This window comes from Sorex araneus, chromosome 3 (genome assembly GCF_027595985.1).
Source record: "Sorex araneus isolate mSorAra2 chromosome 3, mSorAra2.pri, whole genome shotgun sequence".
Classification (NCBI taxonomy): Eukaryota; Metazoa; Chordata; class Mammalia; order Eulipotyphla; family Soricidae; genus Sorex; species Sorex araneus.
Window position 1 is genome coordinate 237,847,528 of NC_073304.1, and position 19,509 is coordinate 237,867,036.

General features: G+C 67.4%; 1 protein-coding gene across 1 annotated transcript in view; it reads right to left on the minus strand.

Moving 5' to 3' along the window:
* DNAH17 (dynein axonemal heavy chain 17) overlaps positions 1-19,509 on the minus strand; it is a 63,763-nt gene that overhangs the window by 488 nt on the left and 43,766 nt on the right. The window contains exons 55-79 of the mRNA XM_055132458.1: positions 17,126-17,287; positions 15,888-16,121; positions 15,407-15,571; positions 14,059-14,154; positions 13,755-13,972; positions 13,067-13,274; positions 12,881-12,996; positions 11,861-12,053; positions 10,070-10,305; positions 9,548-9,670; positions 8,429-8,633; positions 8,057-8,221; positions 7,840-7,980; positions 7,570-7,740; positions 6,196-6,318; positions 5,755-5,948; positions 4,728-4,876; positions 3,706-3,833; positions 2,729-2,956; positions 1,973-2,164; positions 1,262-1,441; positions 992-1,174; positions 572-754; positions 346-489; positions 50-275 (exon numbers count right to left, since the gene is read on the minus strand). Coding sequence (XP_054988433.1) covers positions 50-275; positions 346-489; positions 572-754; positions 992-1,174; positions 1,262-1,441; positions 1,973-2,164; positions 2,729-2,956; positions 3,706-3,833; positions 4,728-4,876; positions 5,755-5,948; positions 6,196-6,318; positions 7,570-7,740; positions 7,840-7,980; positions 8,057-8,221; positions 8,429-8,633; positions 9,548-9,670; positions 10,070-10,305; positions 11,861-12,053; positions 12,881-12,996; positions 13,067-13,274; positions 13,755-13,972; positions 14,059-14,154; positions 15,407-15,571; positions 15,888-16,121; positions 17,126-17,287 — 4,363 coding nt within the window. The remainder of the gene's footprint in view (positions 1-49; positions 276-345; positions 490-571; positions 755-991; positions 1,175-1,261; positions 1,442-1,972; positions 2,165-2,728; positions 2,957-3,705; positions 3,834-4,727; positions 4,877-5,754; positions 5,949-6,195; positions 6,319-7,569; positions 7,741-7,839; positions 7,981-8,056; positions 8,222-8,428; positions 8,634-9,547; positions 9,671-10,069; positions 10,306-11,860; positions 12,054-12,880; positions 12,997-13,066; positions 13,275-13,754; positions 13,973-14,058; positions 14,155-15,406; positions 15,572-15,887; positions 16,122-17,125; positions 17,288-19,509) is intronic.

Genomic DNA, 19,509 nt, shown 5'->3' on the forward strand with positions numbered 1-19,509 from the left:
GTGTGTGTTTCGGGGCCGGCCCTGGGGGGGGGGTCGTGGCGGCGCTGACCTTCCATGAAGAGCCCGTAGATGTAGGAGCCCTCCCTGGGCGGAGCCGTCATGTCCTCGCGGTTCTTCTTGGTCACCTCCACGGACAGGCACATCTTGTCCAGGGGCCACTCGTTCTTGCGGGCCATGGACTGCATGATGGCCGTGAGGAAGGACTGCGGGTTGAAGAAGCCCGCCAGCCACACGGCCGTGGGCAGCGCGAAGTCCGTGGTCCAGGCCTCCAGCTCCTGCGGGGAGCCAGGCTGAGCCGAGGCCGGGAGGGGGGGGCGCTCCCTCCCCGCGTGGGCCGGGCCTCACCCGCACGCGCAGCAGGAGGTCCGAGTACCAGGCGGCCAGGCCCATCATGGACGGGTAGGCCCGGGCCATCCACGTGGCGGGCACCGTGTCGTAGAAGAGAGCCGTGGACAGGTCTTCCATGTCGGTGGTGATGGTCAGCTCCCCCTGAGGGACCCGGCGGGGGCTCAGTCGCAGGGCGCCCGTGTGCCCGCGCCCGCCTCGCCCCGCCCTGCCCGCGCCGCCTCACCTTGAGCCCCAGGCTGAGCTCCCGGAGCGAGCGGCGCAGCTCGCTGGTGAGGATGTTCATGCGCTCGCACTCCTGGAAGGCCACCACCACGTAGGGCGTCTTCTCGGCCGCCTTGGCCATGATCTCGGCCATGTTGAACAGCTCCGGGATCTTGTCCAGGATCTCGTCCAGCACGGCCTTCACCTGGGGGCGGGGCCCGTCACTCCGGCCACCCAGGGCGAGTCTGGCCTGGGCAGCCCCAGCTTCCCCCGCCCGGCACTGCAGGTGGGGTCGCTGGGGAGGGGGGGTCTGGGGCGACGGTGCTGGCCCTGAAGGCAGAGCCTCGCGCCCGCCCGTCACCCTGCCCGGGCCCGAGCATGTCCTCCCGGAGACGCCGGAGCCGTCCAGAGTCCAGGGTTCTGTGCTGTCGGGGGGACCTGCCTTCTCCTCCCGGGACACCCCCGTGCCCCCGGCCGAGTCGCTCTCCTTGGGCTGCATCTCCAGCACCGTGCGGAACAGCTTGTCCGAGGTGACCGTCAGGAAGCCGATCTCCGCGTTGGGGTGCAGGCCGTAGAGATAGGGGCTCTCGGGGGGCAGGTTCTCGTTGATGTACTCGTGGTACCCCTGCGGGAGAGGGCGGGCAGGCGGGCTGGGGCCTGGGTCTCCGCAGGACACGCCCCGGGAGGCCCCCTGCCGCCAGAGCACCCTCACCTTGTAGTCCAGGTTGGGGGGGATCTGGAAGCCGGGCGCCAGCATGACCTCGCCCTCCAGCATCTCGGGCCGCACGAACTCCAGCAGGTACGTCCTGCAGAGCCGGCGGTCCCAGTCGTCCGTGATGTGGCCCCCGTACATGATCTCCCCGAACAGGTAGCGCAGGTCGTCCCAGGGCACCTGGTGTGGCGGCCGGCGTCGGGACGAGCACCTTCGACCTCCCGCTGTGCCACCCCCCCAGTCTTGTGGCCCCTCTGGACTCAGAACGTGGGTGCTACGTGGGGCCAGGCTGGTGGGCTGTCCTCTGCCCCCGTGACCCAAGGGCCCGCTAGTGTCACTCGTGAGGTAGGTGTGTGTGTGTGTGTGTGTGTGTGTGTGTGTGTGAGTGTGTGTGTGTTAGTGTCACTCGTGAGGGTGTATGTGTGTGTGTTAGTGTCACTCGTGAGGGGGTGTGTGTGTGTGTGTTAGTGTCACTGTGAGGGAGTGTGTGTGTGTGTGTGTGTGTGTGTGTGTGTGTGTTTCCAGGAGTGTCCCAGAGCCCTGTGTATGTGTGTGTGTGTGTGTGTGTGTGTGTGTGTTTCCAGGAGTGTCCCAGAGCCCTGTGTATGTGTGTGTGTGTGTGTGTGTGTGTGTGAGTTTCAAGGAGTGTCCCAGAGACCCTGGCTTTGGCCAAGGTCCCCCGTGCCCATCGGCAGGACGACCTTTGCCCACCTTGGGGTTGGCCTCCAGGTAGTTGTAGAGCACGTTGATGGAGATGGTGAGGTCCCCGTTGTTGAAGGGGTACGACCGGTTCCAGCCCTGGGCCCCGAACTTGCGCCTCTCGGCCACCACAGCATGGAAGTAGCACAGCGCGAAGAGGATGCACTTGAACTCTATCTCCTTCGTGCACATCTCCAGGGTGTCCTGCCGGGCGGAGCCTCTCCTCTGTCCTCTCTGGAGCCCTGCCTCCCCGCCCCCCTGCCCGGGCCACAGGGAGGCCTTGGCCTAGATACATGGGCCCTGGGTGTGGCCCACGTCACCAGGTGGATCGCCTGCACTGCAGAGTGTTGCTGGGGGCTCCCAGGGGCCTGAGCACTGCGCGGAGGGTCCCCTCAAATAAGCCGTGAATAAACGCGCTCAGTTCCCCGTGTGGGGATACTTTCTGGAGGCGCTTTAGTCCCCCAGCAGCACTCGGGCACTCCCGGCCGTGCTCCAGGGTCCATCCTGGACCTCCACCTCCTGGTACGGGACATGCCCACCTCTGCCCCCTATGGGCTGGGTCAGGGATGCGGCTCACAGGAGCACTGGGCACCCGGCTGGGCACGGGCACATGCGAATCCAGCTGTCGAGTGTGCGCGCAGGGGGAGGAGGAGGGGCCAGGCAGGCCCGGCCCCCACTGGGCCCCAGCTAGTCACCCCTGCGTGCAGACTGGGGGCCCCAGGGAGGGGCCGGCCTGGGCCTGGGGAAGGGGGGGCTCCGCGCGCCCACCTGCGTGAAGAGGTCGAGCGCCTTGTGCAGGTTGGCGTGCATGCCCGTGGGCGGCTCGTTGGTGATCTTGATGGCGTTCTCCAGGATGCCCTGCGGGATGATGTGGGAGTCGGGGCTGGGGGCGGGCTCGGCGCTGATGAACACGCGGTAGTCGTCGTGGCTGCCCGTGCTGTAGCGCTCCACCTTCTTGTCCAGGGTGCTCAGCCAGCGCGCCACCAGGTGGATGTTCTGCGCCGGGACAGGGGCCGAGGGCGGCAGGTCAGGCCGCTCCCACGCGGCCCCCACCGTCCACCCACAGCTGCTGCCTGTGGAGCAGCCAGGCCCGAGGGGCGGGAGGGGCCCTGCCCCGGCCCCTCTGCAGGGCAGCAGCCGGGCAGAGCCAGGCGGGGCTGGGGGGGCCGTGGGGGGCCCGGGAGCTCCAGGGCCCTTTCTGCAGCCCAGAGCCCGGGCTTCGGATGGGAGCAGGGCCCCACACAAACACGGCAAGTGCTTGCCAGCTGAGTCACTCCCCAGTACCGGCTTTGGTTCGGGTTTGGGCCACACCCGGCAGGGCCTCGGGGGATGGAACCAGGGTTCCCGCATGGAAGCGATTCCCCAACTCCAGGGCTCGGGGTTTTGTTGTTATTGCTTCTTGTTTTTCTGGTTTGGGGGCCACACCTACCAGTGCTCAGGGGTTACTCCTGGAGGTGTGTGTGGGGGGGCGGGAACTCCCTGGGGTGCTGGGATTGAACCCAGGTCAGCCACGTGCAGGGCCAACACCCCCGCTATAGCGCCTCTGTAGCCCCAGTGCCTTGGTTTCCTAAAGAAGCGCTCTTAGGGGCTGCCCTGGCATCAGCCCGCATGCTCCGTCAGAGACCCAGGCTCTGGCCCCAGCGCTCCCGACCCCGGCAGCCCCCCACCCACGCATTCCCTGTGCCACCCTGGAGCCTCTTTCCTCCGCCTGGGAGCGGGCGCCCTCTAGGGGCAGCGCCCCCTACCTGCAGGATCACCCAGTGCCCTTGCTCGGCCGACACGTCCAGCGCGTCCTCGGCCACCACCTCCTGGCCCTGGCCCAGAGACACGTTGTGCAGCTTCCCATTGTCGATGGTGAAGCCCAGCTTCTTCCCTGTGGGGCAGTAAGGACTCACACTGAACCGGGTATGTTTCAGACATTTCACTCTGTTTTCTAAAAAGTATTTTGGGGGGCCGGAGCGATAGCACAGCAGGGAGGGTGTTTGCCTTGCACATGGCCGACCCGGGTTCGATTCCCAGCATCCCACAGGGTCCCCTGAGACCGCCAGGGGTAATTCCTGAGTGCAGAGCCAGGAGTGACCCCTGTGCATCTCTGGGTGTGACCCAAAAAGCAGGAAAAAAATGTATTTATTTTGGCTTTTTGGACCACACCCAGCAATGCTCAGGGCCCCTCCTGGCAGTGTTTGGGGGGCCATAAGGGATGACGGATTGAACCCAGGTTGGCCGCACGCCAGGCAGATGCCCTGTCCACTGTACGACCCAGCCTCAACTCCGGATTGTTGCTTTGAGGGGGGAAGGTCACACCTCAGGGTGTCCAGGACCGAGGAATGGGGCTCGGGCTCCCGCACAGAGCCTGGCCAGCACCCACATTCCTCACTGCGGCAAGACACACAAACCTCCACGGCCGCTTCTCCATGCAGCCTGGCCTGGGACACTCACCCCCAGGAAAACATGAACCCACTGAACCCGCAGGAGGGCAGCAGACCATGGCATGGAGTGCCCCGCCGCCCCCCTGACCCTCTCCCACCCCACCTGGACAGCTCTATTCCGCTGGCCAGCACAGTTAGAGCCTGGGGTGGGGTGGGGTGGGGGGGCCCGGGCTCCAGTACCAGATTGACCCTCATCACTGGCCTGCGCCCTCTGGCCGGAGGGACTGCCAGGTGATGCTGACGTGTCCCCAGGGCCAGGGTGGACGCGAGGGTGTGGGGTGCGTGTGTGCAGGGGTGCTGCGGGTGGTGTGCCCACTCCTCCCCAGGCGGGGACCCACCCAGCGCCTCCACATCCTTGAGTGGATCCACGCCCGGGGAGAGGATGAAGAAGATGGGGGTGGAGGGGCTGCTCTCCTCGAACGACTTGGAGAACTCGACGCTGCGGCCTTCCACGAATTTGCTGCCCATCTTCTCCTCCACGAAATTCCTAGGGGGAAGCGGGGGCGTATGAGGGGGTCACCTGAGCCTGCGCGAGAGGCGCCCCCCCCCCGGTGGCAGACACCCCTAAGCTTGTGACCCTGGGGGGCCCAGAGGACAGAAGCCGGCCCCGCCCACCACACTCACTGGGCCCCGCCAGGCCCATGAGGCCCTACCACACCCGCCGAAGCCCTGCCCACCAGCCCCGCCTGCCCGCCCACTGACCACGCCCACCACGCACCGCCCAATGCCCTGACCACGCCCACCAGGCTCGCCAGATCACGCCCATTGGCCCCGCCCAGCATCTTTACCATGCCCACCGGACCACCTGCTGCCCTGACCACGCCCGCCAGGCAACGCCCAACACCCTGGCCACGCCCCTGGACCACCCACCGCCCTGCCCCACCCTCCTGGCAGGCCCGCCCACCGCCCTGGCTACGCCCACCACCCTGGCCCCACCCTCCCGGCAGGCCCGCCCACCGCCCTGCCCCGCCCGCCCGCCCTGCCACTCTGGCCCCGCCCACCGCCCTGCCCCACCCTCCCGGCAGACCCGCCCACTGCCCTGCCCCACCTCCTGGCAGGCCCGCCCACGGCCCTGGCCTCGCCCACTGCCCTGCCCCACCCTCCCGGCAGACCTGCCCACCACCCTGGCCCCGCCCACCGCCCTGCCCCACCCTCCCGGCAGGCCCGCCCACCGCCCTGCCCGTTCCGCCCGGCAGGCCCACCCACCGCCCTGGCCCTGCCCGCCCCACCTACCGCCCTGGCCCCGCCCACCGACCTGCCCCACCCTCCTGGCAAGCCCGCCCACCGCCCTGGCCCTGCCCGCCACACCTACCGCCCTGGCCCCGCCCACCACCCCGCCCACCGCCCTGGCCCCTCCCAGCTCACCGCACGGCGTAGGTCATGCGGTCGGGCCGCATGCAGCGCACCATGCACAGCTTCTGCAGCGCCGTCTTGTTCTTCCACTCCTTGGGGAAGATCTCCTTCTCGGGCGCCTCCGACTCCACCAGCTTCTTCCACCGCTTGGCGGACCCTTCGATGTCACTGTCCAGGTTCTTGAACTCGTCCATCTCTGAGAGGGCCTGCAGGGAGCCGAGAGGGGGTCGCGCCCTGGGCTGGGCTGCTGGGGTCAAGCCCGTGCCCGGCTGCGGAGGACCCTTCGCGCCCTCCCTGGGTGGGGTTATGGGAGAGGGGGCCTGGGGAAAGGGACCAGACAGCAGAGCTGTGAGCTGAGCTGGTGCCGGCCAGGGCGTTGAGGAGCCTCCCTGGGCCGACACTGAAGGTCCCGCCCACGCGGCTTGTGAGGCACCCACTGCTCGTGGCACCAACCTTGATGCCACCCCAGCCCTGGTTCTGCAGGAAGTCCACGGGCGACTGCACCCCAGCCTTGAACGGGAAGCGCAGCAGGAAATCCAGCTCGAGGGGGTTCAGCTCCTTCTTCATAGACAAGACCTGCGGACACGGAGTTCAGGCAGGGGCCGCACCAGCTGCTTCCGGCCAGCTCCTGCCCCTGCTCGCACTCTGTCCCTGAGGCCTGGTATCATGGGCCCAACGGGCGGCCATGTGCAAGGCAGGGACCCTAAACGCTGTACTAACGCCAGCCCTCCAGGACGTGTCCAGGACGGGCTCCTTGCCCTGGGCCTCTGCACCCGTGTCTGGGTGTCCCCAGGACACCGCTGGCGGGCGTAGTGGGGGGCCCACCCGCAGGCCTGCCTGCGCCTCAGGTGCTCTGAAGCACACCTGTGATTCTGGGGTGCAGGGGTGGGCTGGGCACCGGCCACTGCCCGGAGAGGGCCCCTGTGCTCAGGCCCACGGCGAGTCGGCCCTGAGCCGGCTTCTGTCTCATACAGGACACCTCGGGCCTGGGGTGCAGCCAGGGCCTGCGTCTCCGCACGGGGCAGCACTCCTTGCTGGCCACCAAATTCAAGCTCACATGGAAGAACCGCCTCCTCAGCGTGGACCCGGCGCCGAGTCCACAGGAGACCAAGCTGGCGCTGGGGCCCTGCTGGCCAGCAGGGGGCGCTGCCCACACCTGCCTCCTCCTCTCTTCCTCTGGGTGCCGGTGTCGCAGGGCTGGGAGGGTCCACACCCTGGCTACAGGCCCCTGGCCGTGTGTTGGAGATGGACACAGCCGCGGGGACCACACTGGACGCATGTGGGCGCACCGTGATGACACGCGTGGCCTCAGGCTTCAGGGCAGGAGCACTTTTTGTTGACTGATCAGCTGTGGGTCAGCTGACCCCAGGTGCTGGGGATTACTCCGGACGCCCTGGCGGGGCTGCACTCGCCATGTGGTGCCAGGGGTGGGACTGGGGTCCGCTGCGGGCAAGGCCCTGCCCCCATGCCCTACCCTCTCTGGCCACACCAGCTTTTAAATTTTGTTTGTCTTGGGGCCACACCCGGTGGTGCTCAGGGTTAAGGGGACCCCAGGAGGTGGCAGAGATCAAACCCGGGTCGGCCGTGTGCAAGGCAGACACCCTTCCCCTTGTCCTATCCTTCTGGGTCCCCCTCTGGGCCCCCCAGTTCATTTTTTAAAAAACATGCTCGCATGGGCGACCCCCCCGCCCCGGGCAGGGTATGGACGCCGAGGACACCTGGGGCCTCTCTGACCCTCTCTGGCCTCTCCCCTCCCATGGTCCCCTGGTGCCAACTACGGGGGCCTCCACTGCCTTCCTGCCCCGGCGGGGCGGGCGCAGGCCTCACCTGAAACGTCACCTGCGCCAGGAAGATGAGCTTGTCGCGCTCGAAGAGCCCGCGGGCCGTGTACATGTAGACCGAGTAGGTGATCTCGTCCGTCAGGCCCAGCACGCGCTGCCTCACGTCGTCCGAGGCCGGGGTCCTCTGGATGGCTTTCTCGAACACCACATTGAAGGCCTGGGGGCGGGCAGGGGCGAGGAGGAGGAGGAGGAGGGTGGGGGCGGGCGGGCCCCCAGGTCCCCCCCGCGCTGCCCTGCGCCCCGCCCGGCCGAGCACCTTGAGCGAGAACTGGTAGATGGGGTTGATCTTGTTGAGGTCGTTGAGGATGAAGTAGAGCAGGGACGCCCGCTCCGCCGCGGGCCGGTAGTTCTCGCGCGCCTCGTTGATCTTGGACTCCGTGATCTTGGCCTCTTGCACCTGAGAGCGGGCGAGGGTGGGCGCGTGACCCGGCCGCCTGGAGCCCGCGGACAGCACCCCCCCCGCGGGCGCCCACCTTCTCCTCGATCTCCCTGGCCGTGTGCTTGGTGATCTCCAGGTTCTCCACCAGGGCCGTGTCCCCCAGGAAGTTGCCGGACGCGGCCGACAGCCGGGCCAGCAGCGAGTCCTCCAGCTCCTTGAGCACGATCTTGAACTCGTTCTGGGACTTGGTGAGGCTGGCCTGCGGGGGGCGACACACCCCGGTGCCCGCCTCTGCCTTCGGGCAGTCACGGGTGCCCCTGGCGCCGGCCCCGCCCCCCGGACGGCCACATGGTGGGTAAGGCCGGGGACTCGGCCGGCGTCCCTGTGCAGAGCCCCCTGCCGTGACTGGCGAGGCATCTCCGGGGAGCCGGGGGGGGGTGGGCGCTGGGACCTGAGGGGCCCCCACCTTCAGCTGCTCCAGGTCGGGGCGCTCTTTGGCCACCACTGCGGCCAGGAGCTGGTCCTCGAGCCCGTCCCGGGTGACCAGGAAGTTGATGAGGGTGCACTGGGCCTGCATCTCGGGCTTGTAGTGGGGGTTGAAGTACTTGGTGTGCAGGATGAGGCGGAAGTCGGGGTGGTACTCCACCTCCTTGTCCCCGATCTTGATGAACCTGCGGGGCGGGGCGGGGGTCACAGGCCCACCACAGGCCTCTGTGGCGTGGGGGCTCCGGGGGCTCCCTGAGGCCTGTGGCCGTGTCCTGCTCGGCTGCTGCTGGTCCCTGCGGGCTGGGGACTGTCCTCGGCTCCCCACTCCACCTGCCCTTGTCTGGCTTCACCCCGGGGGGTCCCGCGATGGCCGGACAGCGGCAGCTCTGTGCGGCCTGTCCTGGGCTGCAGCGGGGGGCCTGCATGCCGGGGGGCATGGAGCAGCCCCCCTGATGTCTGGCACTTGGGGCCACCCCTGGGCTCGGGGCTGGCTCCTGGCTCTGTGCTCAGGGATCACTCGGGTGCGGGGACCAGGCCCTGGTCAGCTGTGCGCATGGCTCACGCCTGACCTCTGGGCCGTTCCTCTGACCGTTTCTCCTTCTTACTGAAAGTCAGGGGGACGGCTGGGCGGGAGTGACCGTCAGCCTGGCAGGGCACTGGCCTTGGCATGCAGCGGACCTGGGTCCAATCCCCGGCATCTATATGACTCCCCAAGCCCCACCAGGAGTGATCCCTGAGCACAGAGCCAGGAGTCAGCCCTGAGCACCATCAGGTGTGGCCCCCCACACACACACCAAAAAAAAAGAAGAAAAATGGTTTTAGCTTTTTGGTCCCACCGGCAGGGCCAGGAGACCGTGTGGCCGGGCCAGCCGCAGCCCGGGCAGCTCCGGCCCCTGGCGCCCTTCTGACGGGCTCGTGTACGTGACGTGATTAAACAGGGGCGGCGGGTTCACGGCTGACCTGAGCCTCGGAGAGAGACGGGACCCCGCAGCTGTGTCCGGGGAGATGCTCCCGATGGGAGCACAGCCAAGGCCCGACTCCCCGGGCTCTGGGCCCACCGGGGTCCCGGGACCTCTCGGCCCCTTGCACCATGACTCACCTTCCCTTTTTAATCGTGTTCCTGCCCAGGAGGGGGTCCAGCACGGGCTCCACCGTCTCCCCGATGTTCTCGATGAGTAGGGTGTCCCCTGAGGAGATGGCCCCCTCGATGATGTCCAGGTAGCTGTGGACACAGCAGGGGCCACTTAGGGACACCTGTCAGCAGCGCCACCCGAGCAAGAAGGTCCCCGTGATCCTGGGGTCCTGCCCCGGGGGGGGGAGCGGAGGGGGAGGAAGGGGTGCGAAAGGCGCCCTCAGGCCTGTCCTCCCTGGGGACTGCGGCAAGCAGGGCACCCCGCCCCGCCCCGCCCCGCCCTGCCCCCCGCCCCCGCCCTGCCCCCGCCCCGCCCCGGTGGCAGACGACCGTGTGCAGCGCCACCGAGGCAGGGAGCCTGGCGCAGCTTCCTTCCTCCTGTCGGGCTGTTGTGGGGCAGAGCCGGGCGGCCCCGCGCAGGGCCTGACCACGGGCTGGACCCGCCTGGGGGCCCCCCCCCGCCCCGCCGGCCCCGGGGCCCTCGCTCACTTCTTCTGCCCCAGGCGGATGGCCTTCAGGTCCTGGCCGTACTTGTTTTTGATCCACTTGACCCCCTGCAGCTGGGCGTCCACGATGAGTGGCCAGCGCTCCGTGTTGCAGAGGATGGTGGCGTTCTCCGTGGACATGCGGTCGCTGGGGAGGCCCTGGTTGTTCCAGGAGGCCACGTCGGCGTCGTCGGTGAGCAGGGTGAGGGGGTCCAGGCCCTGCGTGATGGGGATGGGCACCTGCGGGGGGCGCAGTGTTGGGGGCCGGCACGGCGGGGGGGCGCAGAGTGTTGGGGGGCCGGCACGGCGGGGGGGCGCAGAGTGTTGGGGGCCGGCACGGCGGGGGGGCGCAGTGTTGGGGGCCGGCACGGCGGGGGGGGCGCACAGAGTGTTGGGGGCCGGCACGGCGGGGGGGGCACACAGAGTGTTGGGGGGCCGGCACGGCGGGGGGGGCGCACAGAGTGTTGGGGGGCCGGCACGGCGGGGGGGGCGCACAGAGTGTTGGGGGCCGGCACGGCGGGGGGGGCGCAGAGTGTTGGGGGGCCGGCACGGCGGGGGGGCGCAGAGTGTTGGGGGCCGGCACGGCGGGGGGGCGCAGAGTGTTGGGGGCCGGCACGGCGGGGGGGCGCAGTGTTGGGGGCCGGCACGGCGGGGGGGGGCGCACAGAGTGTTGGGGGCCGGCACGGCGGGGGGGGCGCACAGAGTGTTGGGGGCCGGCACGGCGGGGGGGCGCAGAGTGTTGGGGGCCGGCACGGCGGGGGGGGCGCACAGAGTGTTGGGGGCCGGCACGGCGGGGGGGGCGCAGAGTGTTGGGGGGCCGGCACGGCGGGGGGGCGCAGAGTGTTGGGGGCCGGCACGGCGGGGGGGCGCAGTGTTGGGGGCCGGCACGGCGGGGGGGGGCGCACAGAGTGTTGGGGGCCGGCACGGCGGGGGGGGCACACAGAGTGTTGGGGGGCCGGCACGGCGGGGGGGGGCGCACAGAGTGTTGGGGGGCCGGCACGGCGGGGGGGGCGCACAGAGTGTTGGGGGCCGGCACGGCGGGGGGGGCGCAGAGTGTTGGGGGGCCGGCACGGCGGGGGGGGCGCAGAGTGTTGGGGGCCGGCACGGCGGGGGGGCGCAGTGTTGGGGGCCGGCACGGCGGGGGGGGCGCACAGAGTGTTGGGGGCCGGCACGGCGGGGGGGGGCGCACAGAGTGTTGGGGGCCGGCACGGCGGGGGGGCGCAGAGTGTTGGGGGCCGGCACGGCGGGGGGGCGCACAGAGTGTTGGGGGGCCGGCACGGCGGGGGGGCGCAGAGTGTTGGGGGCCAGCACGGCGGGGGGGCGCAGTGTTGGGGGTCGGCACGGCGGGGGGGCGCACAGAGTGTTGGGGGCCGGCACGGCGGGGGGGCGCACAGAGTGTTGGGGGGCCGGCACGGCGGGGGGGCGCAGAGTGTTGGGGGCCAGCACGGCGGGGGGGCGCAGTGTTGGGGGCCGGCACGGCGGGGGGGCGCAGTGTTGGGGGGCCGGCACGGCGGGGGGGCGCAGTGTTGGGGGTCGGCACGGCGGGGGGGGCGCACAGAGTGTTGGGGGCCGGCACGGCGGGGGGGCGCACAGAGTGTTGGGGGGCCGGCACGGCGGGGGGGCGCAGAGTGTTGGGGGCCAGCACGGCGGGGGGGGCGCGCACAGAGTGTTGGGGGCCAGCACGGCGGGGGGGGGCGCAGAGTGTTGTGGGGCCGGCACGGCGGGGGGGGGGGCGCAGAGTGTTGTGGGGCCGGCACGGCGGGGGGGGGGGGGGCGCAGCCCCGGCCACGCCCACCTTGAGCTTCTCGATGTACGGGACCCAGAACTTGTCCATGAGCTCGCTGCGGTACTTCTTGGTGAAGTAGCCCACGTAGGACACGAAGGCGGAGATGAGCAGCACGTCCCCGCACAGCGTCACGCCCTGGCCCTTGTAGTTCTCCACCGACTCGGCCCAGCGCACGTTCTCCGAGGCCAGCCCTCCGACCAGCCTGCGGGCACGGGCGGGGGCGGTCGCCAGGACCCGGCCTGCTTTGGCACCCGCGGGGTCAAGGCCCCGCCCCCTCCCCTCCCCCGCGGTGGGCGGTGCCTGGGGCCAGACATGCAGCTTTACTCCCTGTCCCCTGTGTCCCCCGGGGCAGGGGCTGGGGAGGTCCGCTGTCGCGCAGGGGGCCTGGAAGGGGTGACCCTGCGGGCCAGGGGCTGGGCACTGCGGGCATCTCGCCGTCCTGCCAAGCCAGTCACCAGAGTGCTCCGGGCAGCCTGGGCCCGAACCCTGAGGCTCATGGTAGGGGCCCCGCCGTCCTGCCAAGCCAGTCACCAGAGTGCTCCGGGCAGCCTGGGCCCGAACCCTGAGGCTCATGGTAGGGGCCCCCGAGTCCTGAGGATGCCAGTCTCTGGGGCTCAGAGGGCCCCTTCGCCCCCCAGCCTGCAGGGGCTCCCCTGGCTCCCCCCGGGGGCTGAGAGGAGGCTCTAAAGCCGCACAGTGTTGGGGGGAACCAGCCGAAGCCGTGGGGGCTGAGGTGCGGCTGCTGTACCCGGGGCACCCGGGACGTGGGCACAGACACTCCAGGGACTCAGAATGGACCAACAGGGCACAGCGGGCGGGCGCTGGCCTTGCACGCGGCTGACCCGGGTTCAGTCCCCGGCACCCCATGCAGTTCCCTGAGCACCACCAGGAGTGACCCCGGGTTCCGCCAGAATGACAGGAAAACCCGCAGCATCCAAAACCTAGCCTGGCCCGGTGGCCGGCCCGGGGTGCCCGCAGCAGCAGCCGGAGGCTCGGGTACACCAGGGGCCTGCCAGCGGCACCGGCTACCTGTTGGCCAGCGAGATGACCCGGTTGGTGGCGTCCGCCTCCTGCTGGCACCGGATCTTCTCCGCCGTGGCCTTCTCAAACGCGGCCGTCAGGTTGTTCAGGTTGGCGTTGAGCTCCTGGGGGGGGGGCGGGGTCTGAGACGGGCCCGGGTCCGAGCGTGGGGGCCGAGACCCTGCGGGCGCTCACCGCAATCTTGTTCTTGATGCGCGTGAGTTTGTCCTGGGCCTCGGCCAGCTCCGCGTTGGCCTCCTCCAGGGCCTGCCGCTTGGGGGCCACGTCACAGTACACCTCGTAGAAGCGCACGATGTTGATGCACCAGGAGCACAGCCCCGCCGCCGCCGTGGACTTGGAGCGGATGAACTCGGGGTCGAACGTGGGGTTGCCTTGGTAGGGCCTGGAGCGGGGGCAGGGCGGGGGTGGGGACGGGGCGTGCGTGCGTGTCACGTGCTTGCTGGGAGACCAGGCAGCGTTTGTCACGATGAGTCCCTGGCCGGACCCTCCCCCGGGCGCTCCCCAAGTCTGCCGTGGGGTGTTCTGATCACAGCGAGGTGGGGGCAGCAGCGTTCCTCCCCAGAGTCGAGTGAGAATGAAAACGGAATAAGCGCACTCTCCCGTGAGTTCTCGCACTGACTCTGGGCTGGGCCGACTTTCCACCTGCCTGGGGGAGCCCGACTGGGGCTCGGGGGTGGGGGTACTGGCCTGGGGGGCCCACGGGGAGCCCCCAGAGCAGCGCACAAGCACTTGAGAGTGTGTGCAGGTGTGTGTGTGTGTGTGTGTGAGCGCGTGGCTCTGAGTGTGCGCGTGTGCCTGTGTGTGTGCACGTGTGCCTGTGCGTGCGTGTGTGCGCGCGTGTGGGCGGGGGCGGGCGGCTCACTTGAAGGCCTTCAGGCAGGCCTCGGGGATGTGCTCCTTGTCGAACTTCTTCAGCGAGTCCAGGAAGGCGTCCACTTTGCCCATCATGATCTTGGCAGCTTTCCAGCTCTTGTCCTTGGGGATCTTGCCCCCAGGCGCCGTCAGGATGATGACGGCGGCCGTGACATTGACCACGGCGTCGGGCGGGGACCCAAAGGACTTCAGCTCCGTCAGGTTGTTCTGCAGAGAGCTGGGTCAGAGCTGGGGGGCCCGTCTCGTCCCCCCACCCCCGTGCACCTGCCAGGCGCCCCCTCGCAGCCGCCCACCTTGTTCAGGGTGTCCAGGGCCTCCTGCGCGGCCAGCAGGGCCGGCTCCGCCTTGGCCAGGTCCGTCTCACATGCCTTCTGCTTCTCCGTGACATTCTGGGGCGGAGAGAAGGGCCGATGCGGGTCGTGGGGGCACAGCGAGGGGCGCCCGCAGACCCCCAGCCTGGCCGCAGGCCTCTCCGCCCGTCCCCGCAGGCGCCCTCCCTCTGCCCTGGCCCTGATGCTCGGCGGGTGGGCGGGCGCTTCTGAGGCAGGAGGGCGGGGGGGCTGCACAGATCGGCCCCCAAGGCACGTCGGCTCGTTTCTGCCAGGCCCCACACGTCTGCCACGTTCCCTCCTGCAGCCGTGAGCAGCCCCTCAGCACACGCTCCGTCACGCACCTGCACACGTGCCCGTCCGCCTCCCTGCCTGCCTCACGCCTCCCCCCTCCCCACTTCACGCCTCCCCCCTCCCTGCCCGCCTCACGCCTCCCCCCTCCCCACTTCACGCCTCCCCCCTCCCTGCCCGCCTCACGCCTCCCTCCCCTTCCCGCACTCCTTCATTCCTTCACTGACCCAGCCCTTCATCTCTTCCTTCTGGCATGCCTCCTCCATCCCTGCACCCGTATTCTCTCCTTTCTCCATCACGGCTTCCTGAGGTGAGCCCCTCACTACTCCATCTCTTCCTTCCTGATGCCTCATTCCTTCTTTCCTGTCTTTCTTCGTACCTGCCCCCTTCAGCATGCCTTCATTCACCCCATCCTTCCGTCCTTCTCACAGACCTGCCTTCACTCTTCATTCATTCATTCATTCATTCATTCATTCATTCATTCCCGCAGACCTGCCTTCACTCTTCATTCATTTGTTCATTCCCGCAGACCTGCCTTCACTCTTCACTCATTCATTCGTTCATTCCCGCAGACCTGCCTTCACTCTTCATTCTTCATTCATTCATTCGTTCATTCCCGCAGACTTCATATTTCCGCTCCTCTCTCCCCTCCTGCCTTCTCCCTGCACACACAGGCCTGCCGCAGAGGGTCATCACACTGACACCAGACTTGGTGCAGACACAGGACCCCCGGCTCCGCCCTCCGGCCTGTCTCCCTTGTGGCCAGGCCTGTGCATGTGCCCCCAGCCCGGCAGGAAGCAGGCCACGTGAGGCACACCCTGCGGGTACGAGGTGGCAGCGGCGGAACGGCCGTGGGGGACCCCGGGGCTGGGGGCAGTGGGTCCCAGTGTGCCCACGGTGCTCTGGCTTCCGCCTGGCTCTGCACTCGGGAACCATTCCGGGAGGCGCTCGGGGTCGGACCCGGCCTGGCTGCGTGCAAGGCCAGCGCCTTCCTGCCGTGCCGCCCGGCCGGCTGTCCTACCTTGTTGATGATCTCCACCTTGATCTCCTCCTCGTCGGCCACAGCCTTCTCCCTGCTCACCTTCTCCGTCTCTACCCCCACCACCTGGATCAGCTTGTCTGCGTTCTCGTTCTTTTGCTTCAGCTCGGCCTCCTGGATGGCCAGCGTGGCCTTCAGGTCGTCCACCTGGGGCGGGCGGGCGGCGGGCATGGGGCAGGCTGGGCCGTCCTCTCCACCTGGGCGAGCGGCCACCCGCTGCTCGGAGTGGCACGCGCCGGTCCCCCGCCCACCTTCCCGGGCCTCACACGGTGCCCGGCACGTGCCCGCGCCCGCGCTACCAGCCCCGGCCCGGCCCGGCCCTCAACAACTGTCTCGGGTTCTGGTTTGGCGTTGCGGGTGCGGCCGGGAGGGGGCGCGGCTCCGGGGGCCCACTTGGGCCTGTGAGCCCTTGCACGGCCAGAGCGGGCTGGACTGGGACTCCTCGCACCCGTGCCCCGCACACCTGCGACGCCGTGCTCTGGAGCTTCATCAGGCCGTTCTCCAGCCGCTCGATCTTGGCCAGCAGCTCCAGGTGCTTCTTGTCCAGCAGGTTCTGGTAGAGCTTGATCTGCTCCAGGAAGGTCTTGGGCGTGGTGTAGTTGTAGCGCCGCTCCGTGGCCAGGTACACCTTGGACATCTCGTTGACGGTCGTGTGCACGTAGGCCATGAACAGGCTGATGGAGTGTTTGACTTCCGGCTGCAGAGACCAGATGCCCGGCTCGCCCCGCTGGGCCCCGCCTCCCTCGTGGAGGACGCTGGGGCCAAAGGCAGTGGCCAGGGGCCGGCACGAGAGCACCGCGGGGAGGGCATTTGCCTTGCCAGTGGCCAACCCTGGTTCGATTCCCAGCATCCCATAGGGTCCCCCGAGCACTGCCAGGAGTGATTCCTGAGTGCAGAGCCAGGAGGAACCCCTGAGCACCGCTGCATGTGACCCAAAAAAGCAAAAACCAAAAAAGAGTGAGTGGCCACAGTGAACCCCAGGAGGGGTGTCCCCTGCCCACTGGGGGCCGTGCTGCACCTCGCCCCGAGGGCTGGAGATTCTGTGCCCTGCGGGGACGGCAGGGCTCTCCAGACCCCCCCACCCCCACTGGCCTCTGGGAGGCTACAGACTTTGGCTTACGTCTGGCCTGCGCAGGGGTCGGGGTGCAAGGCCCTGCCAGGGGCAGTCTGGGCCCCTCCCCAGCCCGGCAAAGGTCATCCTCCTGGGCCCATCTGGGAATGTCCCTCCAGCCCACAGCACCCTGCTGTTGGGTCCGCGCCTGTCCGGGGGTCCGGAAGCCCAGGGAGGCATCACCAATGCGTGCTCAGGAAGGGCCTGCCAGCAGGGACAAGAAGGGGACTCCCAGCCTCCGGAGAGAGGGGCGCTGACTCCGGACGCGCCCTACTGAGCCAGGGACTCGGCAGGGGGAGGTCAGGGCAGCGGCTCAGGTTCAAGGCCCTTCCGGACTGCCGTCAGCCACAAGGAAGCTGGGTTCCCGGCCCAGCCTGCCCTCCAGCGCCACGACTGGGGCCCCGAGCCCACAGAAGCAAACGCAGGCAGCCTTGGAGCACATGTGGGTAACGTGCCCAGCTGGCGGGAACCGCGGGCTGGCTCTGGAGTTTGAAAGCATCTCATCAGAGACGGAACAGAGGCCCGAGACAGAGGCCTTCAGCACGGCCTGAAGCCCCTGTCGTTCGAGCCCTCCCAGCCCGGCCGCGCACCTGGATGCCCTCCGTCTCCTCCAGGAAGCGGCCACTGACCGACACCAGCGCTTCTTCGGGCCACTCCCGGAACCAGTCGATGGCCGTGCAGTTGACCACGGCGGGGAACTTCCTGGCGCGCACACGCAGGACGGAGCCCACCGGGGAGAAGCAGAGGATCACCTGGAAGAGGAGGTGCCTGTCCCCAGCGTCCCCAGGAGCACGTCTGCGGCCAGCGGAACCCCCGCCCCAGCCGACTGCCCCGGCCAAGCCCCGCCTCTCCGGCAGGGGCGGCCGAGGTGAGAGCAGGGAAGGCCGCCACGGGGCAGGCGAGCCCAGGCCAGGGAGGGTCAGGGGCCCGTCACAGACCTGGGCTGGAGGAGGCACGGGGGCAGGCACCGGGACACGACGGCAGGGGGGCATAGGGGACAGCGGCCTGAGGACGTGAGGATAGGGCAGAGGGATGCCCCATGGGAGCACAGGGCATGGCATGGGTCATGGGGTCATGGGGTCATGGGGCCATGGGATACAGGCCTCCTTTTCCTGCACTGGGAATCCCCTGGCCTTGCTGGAGTCCCTGCTCCGTGTTGGCCCCCAGAAGTGACCATCTACGGGGCTGGAGCAATAGCACAGCAGGGAGGGCGTTTGCCTTGCGCGCAGCCGACCCAGGTCGATTCCCAGCATCCCATATGGTCCTCTGAGCACTGCCAGGGGTGATTCCTGAGTGCAGAGCCAGGAGTGACCCTTGTGCATTGCCAGGTGTGACCCCCCCCGCAAAATAAAAAATAAGTGACCATCTATGGGGAAAGAGCCAGAACTAGGGCAGCACCCATAGATGGGTTAATCCCCTCTTTCCCCGAGGCATTCATTGACTGGACTGTGGGAGGGGTCGGAGAAAAAGGAAAGCACCAATTGGACCACATAGTGAAGAGGTGTAGAAAGAGAAAAGCACTGATTGGACCGTGTAGTCAGGGGCGGAGAAGAAAAGCACTGATTGGACCACGTAGCTGACTACATCAAGGAGGAATATGATAGAGTGGTTCAGCACATCCATGATTGTGCGAGGAATGCAGAGAGAAAGCCACAAAAAGTCGCCTGTCTTCGGAAACTCTCAAGCTCATTCAACAACGTGGTTTGGCACAAGCCTAAGGCAATCACAAGCTAACGTCTGGGCTTGCAAAGCTGTGCAGAGAAGCGATAAAGGAAGACCTCAGAGAGAGAAGAGCAGCAGTGTTGGCTCATGCGGCAGAAGCCAGGAAAAGTATTTGCAACGCTCGCCTGTCCTTCCTTCGCCAATACGAGACCAAGATGATCGCCCTCCGACGTCCTGATGGATCTATCACATCTTCCAGAAGGGCAGTGGAAAAGGTTATCTAGGACTTCTACTTGGATCTCTTCGATAGCCACGTCCACCTGCCCATGTACCAAATTCTGCAGGATGGATATGTCGTTCCCGGCGTTCTCCCTTATGAAATCCGACACGCCATTTTGTCGGTAAAGAAGTGTACAACACCTGGTCCAGACAAGGTCAGACCCGAACACCTGAAGAATCTGCTGCCAGTACTCATCAATACACTGGCCCGACTCTTCACACGCTACCTGTCCGAGTGCAAGGTTCCGTCCCAGTGGAAAACCAGCAGGACCGTTCTGTTGTACAAGAAGGGAGACATCCACGACATCGACAACTATCACCCAATCTGCCAGTTGTCCATCGTCTACAAGTTGTTCACTCGAGTCACCCTGAATAGGACTGGCAGAACACTAGGCGAAGGACAACCATGCGAGCAAGCCAGGTTCCAAAAAGGATTCAGCACGATTGAACATATCCACGTTGTGACCAAACTCAATGAGGTTTTGCAAGAGTTCAAGATGCCGCTCTGTCTAACGTTCATTGATTTAAAGGCCTTTTGGTTCTGTTGAGACTGAAGTGGTCATTGAAGCCCTAGCCAGACAGGGTATTCAAACTCAGTACATCAGGATCCTCCATGAGCTGTATTCACCACCAGGATCTCACCATTCTATAAGGAAGTGATCATCAATGTAAAGAGAGGGGTTCAGCAGGGCAACACCATTTCACCGAAACTCCTCAGTGTCACCCTCGAGAACATCATGCGATGAATGGGAAGGAATGGGAGTGAAGATAGATGGTCAGCAACTATACCACCTCTGCTTCACATTCTAATAGCACCAAATATCAGCCAAGTGGCACAAATGCTGGCCGACTTTGACTGTGAGTGTGGAAAGGTTGGATTGCAGCTGAATCTCACAAAGACAATGTTCATGAGAAATGGACTGGTTCCTGATGTTCCATTTTCCCTCAACGGAACGAACATCTCCGAATGCAGCAGCTATGTGTAACTAGGTCGAGAACTGAACATGACAAATAACCTGGCACCTGAACTGTG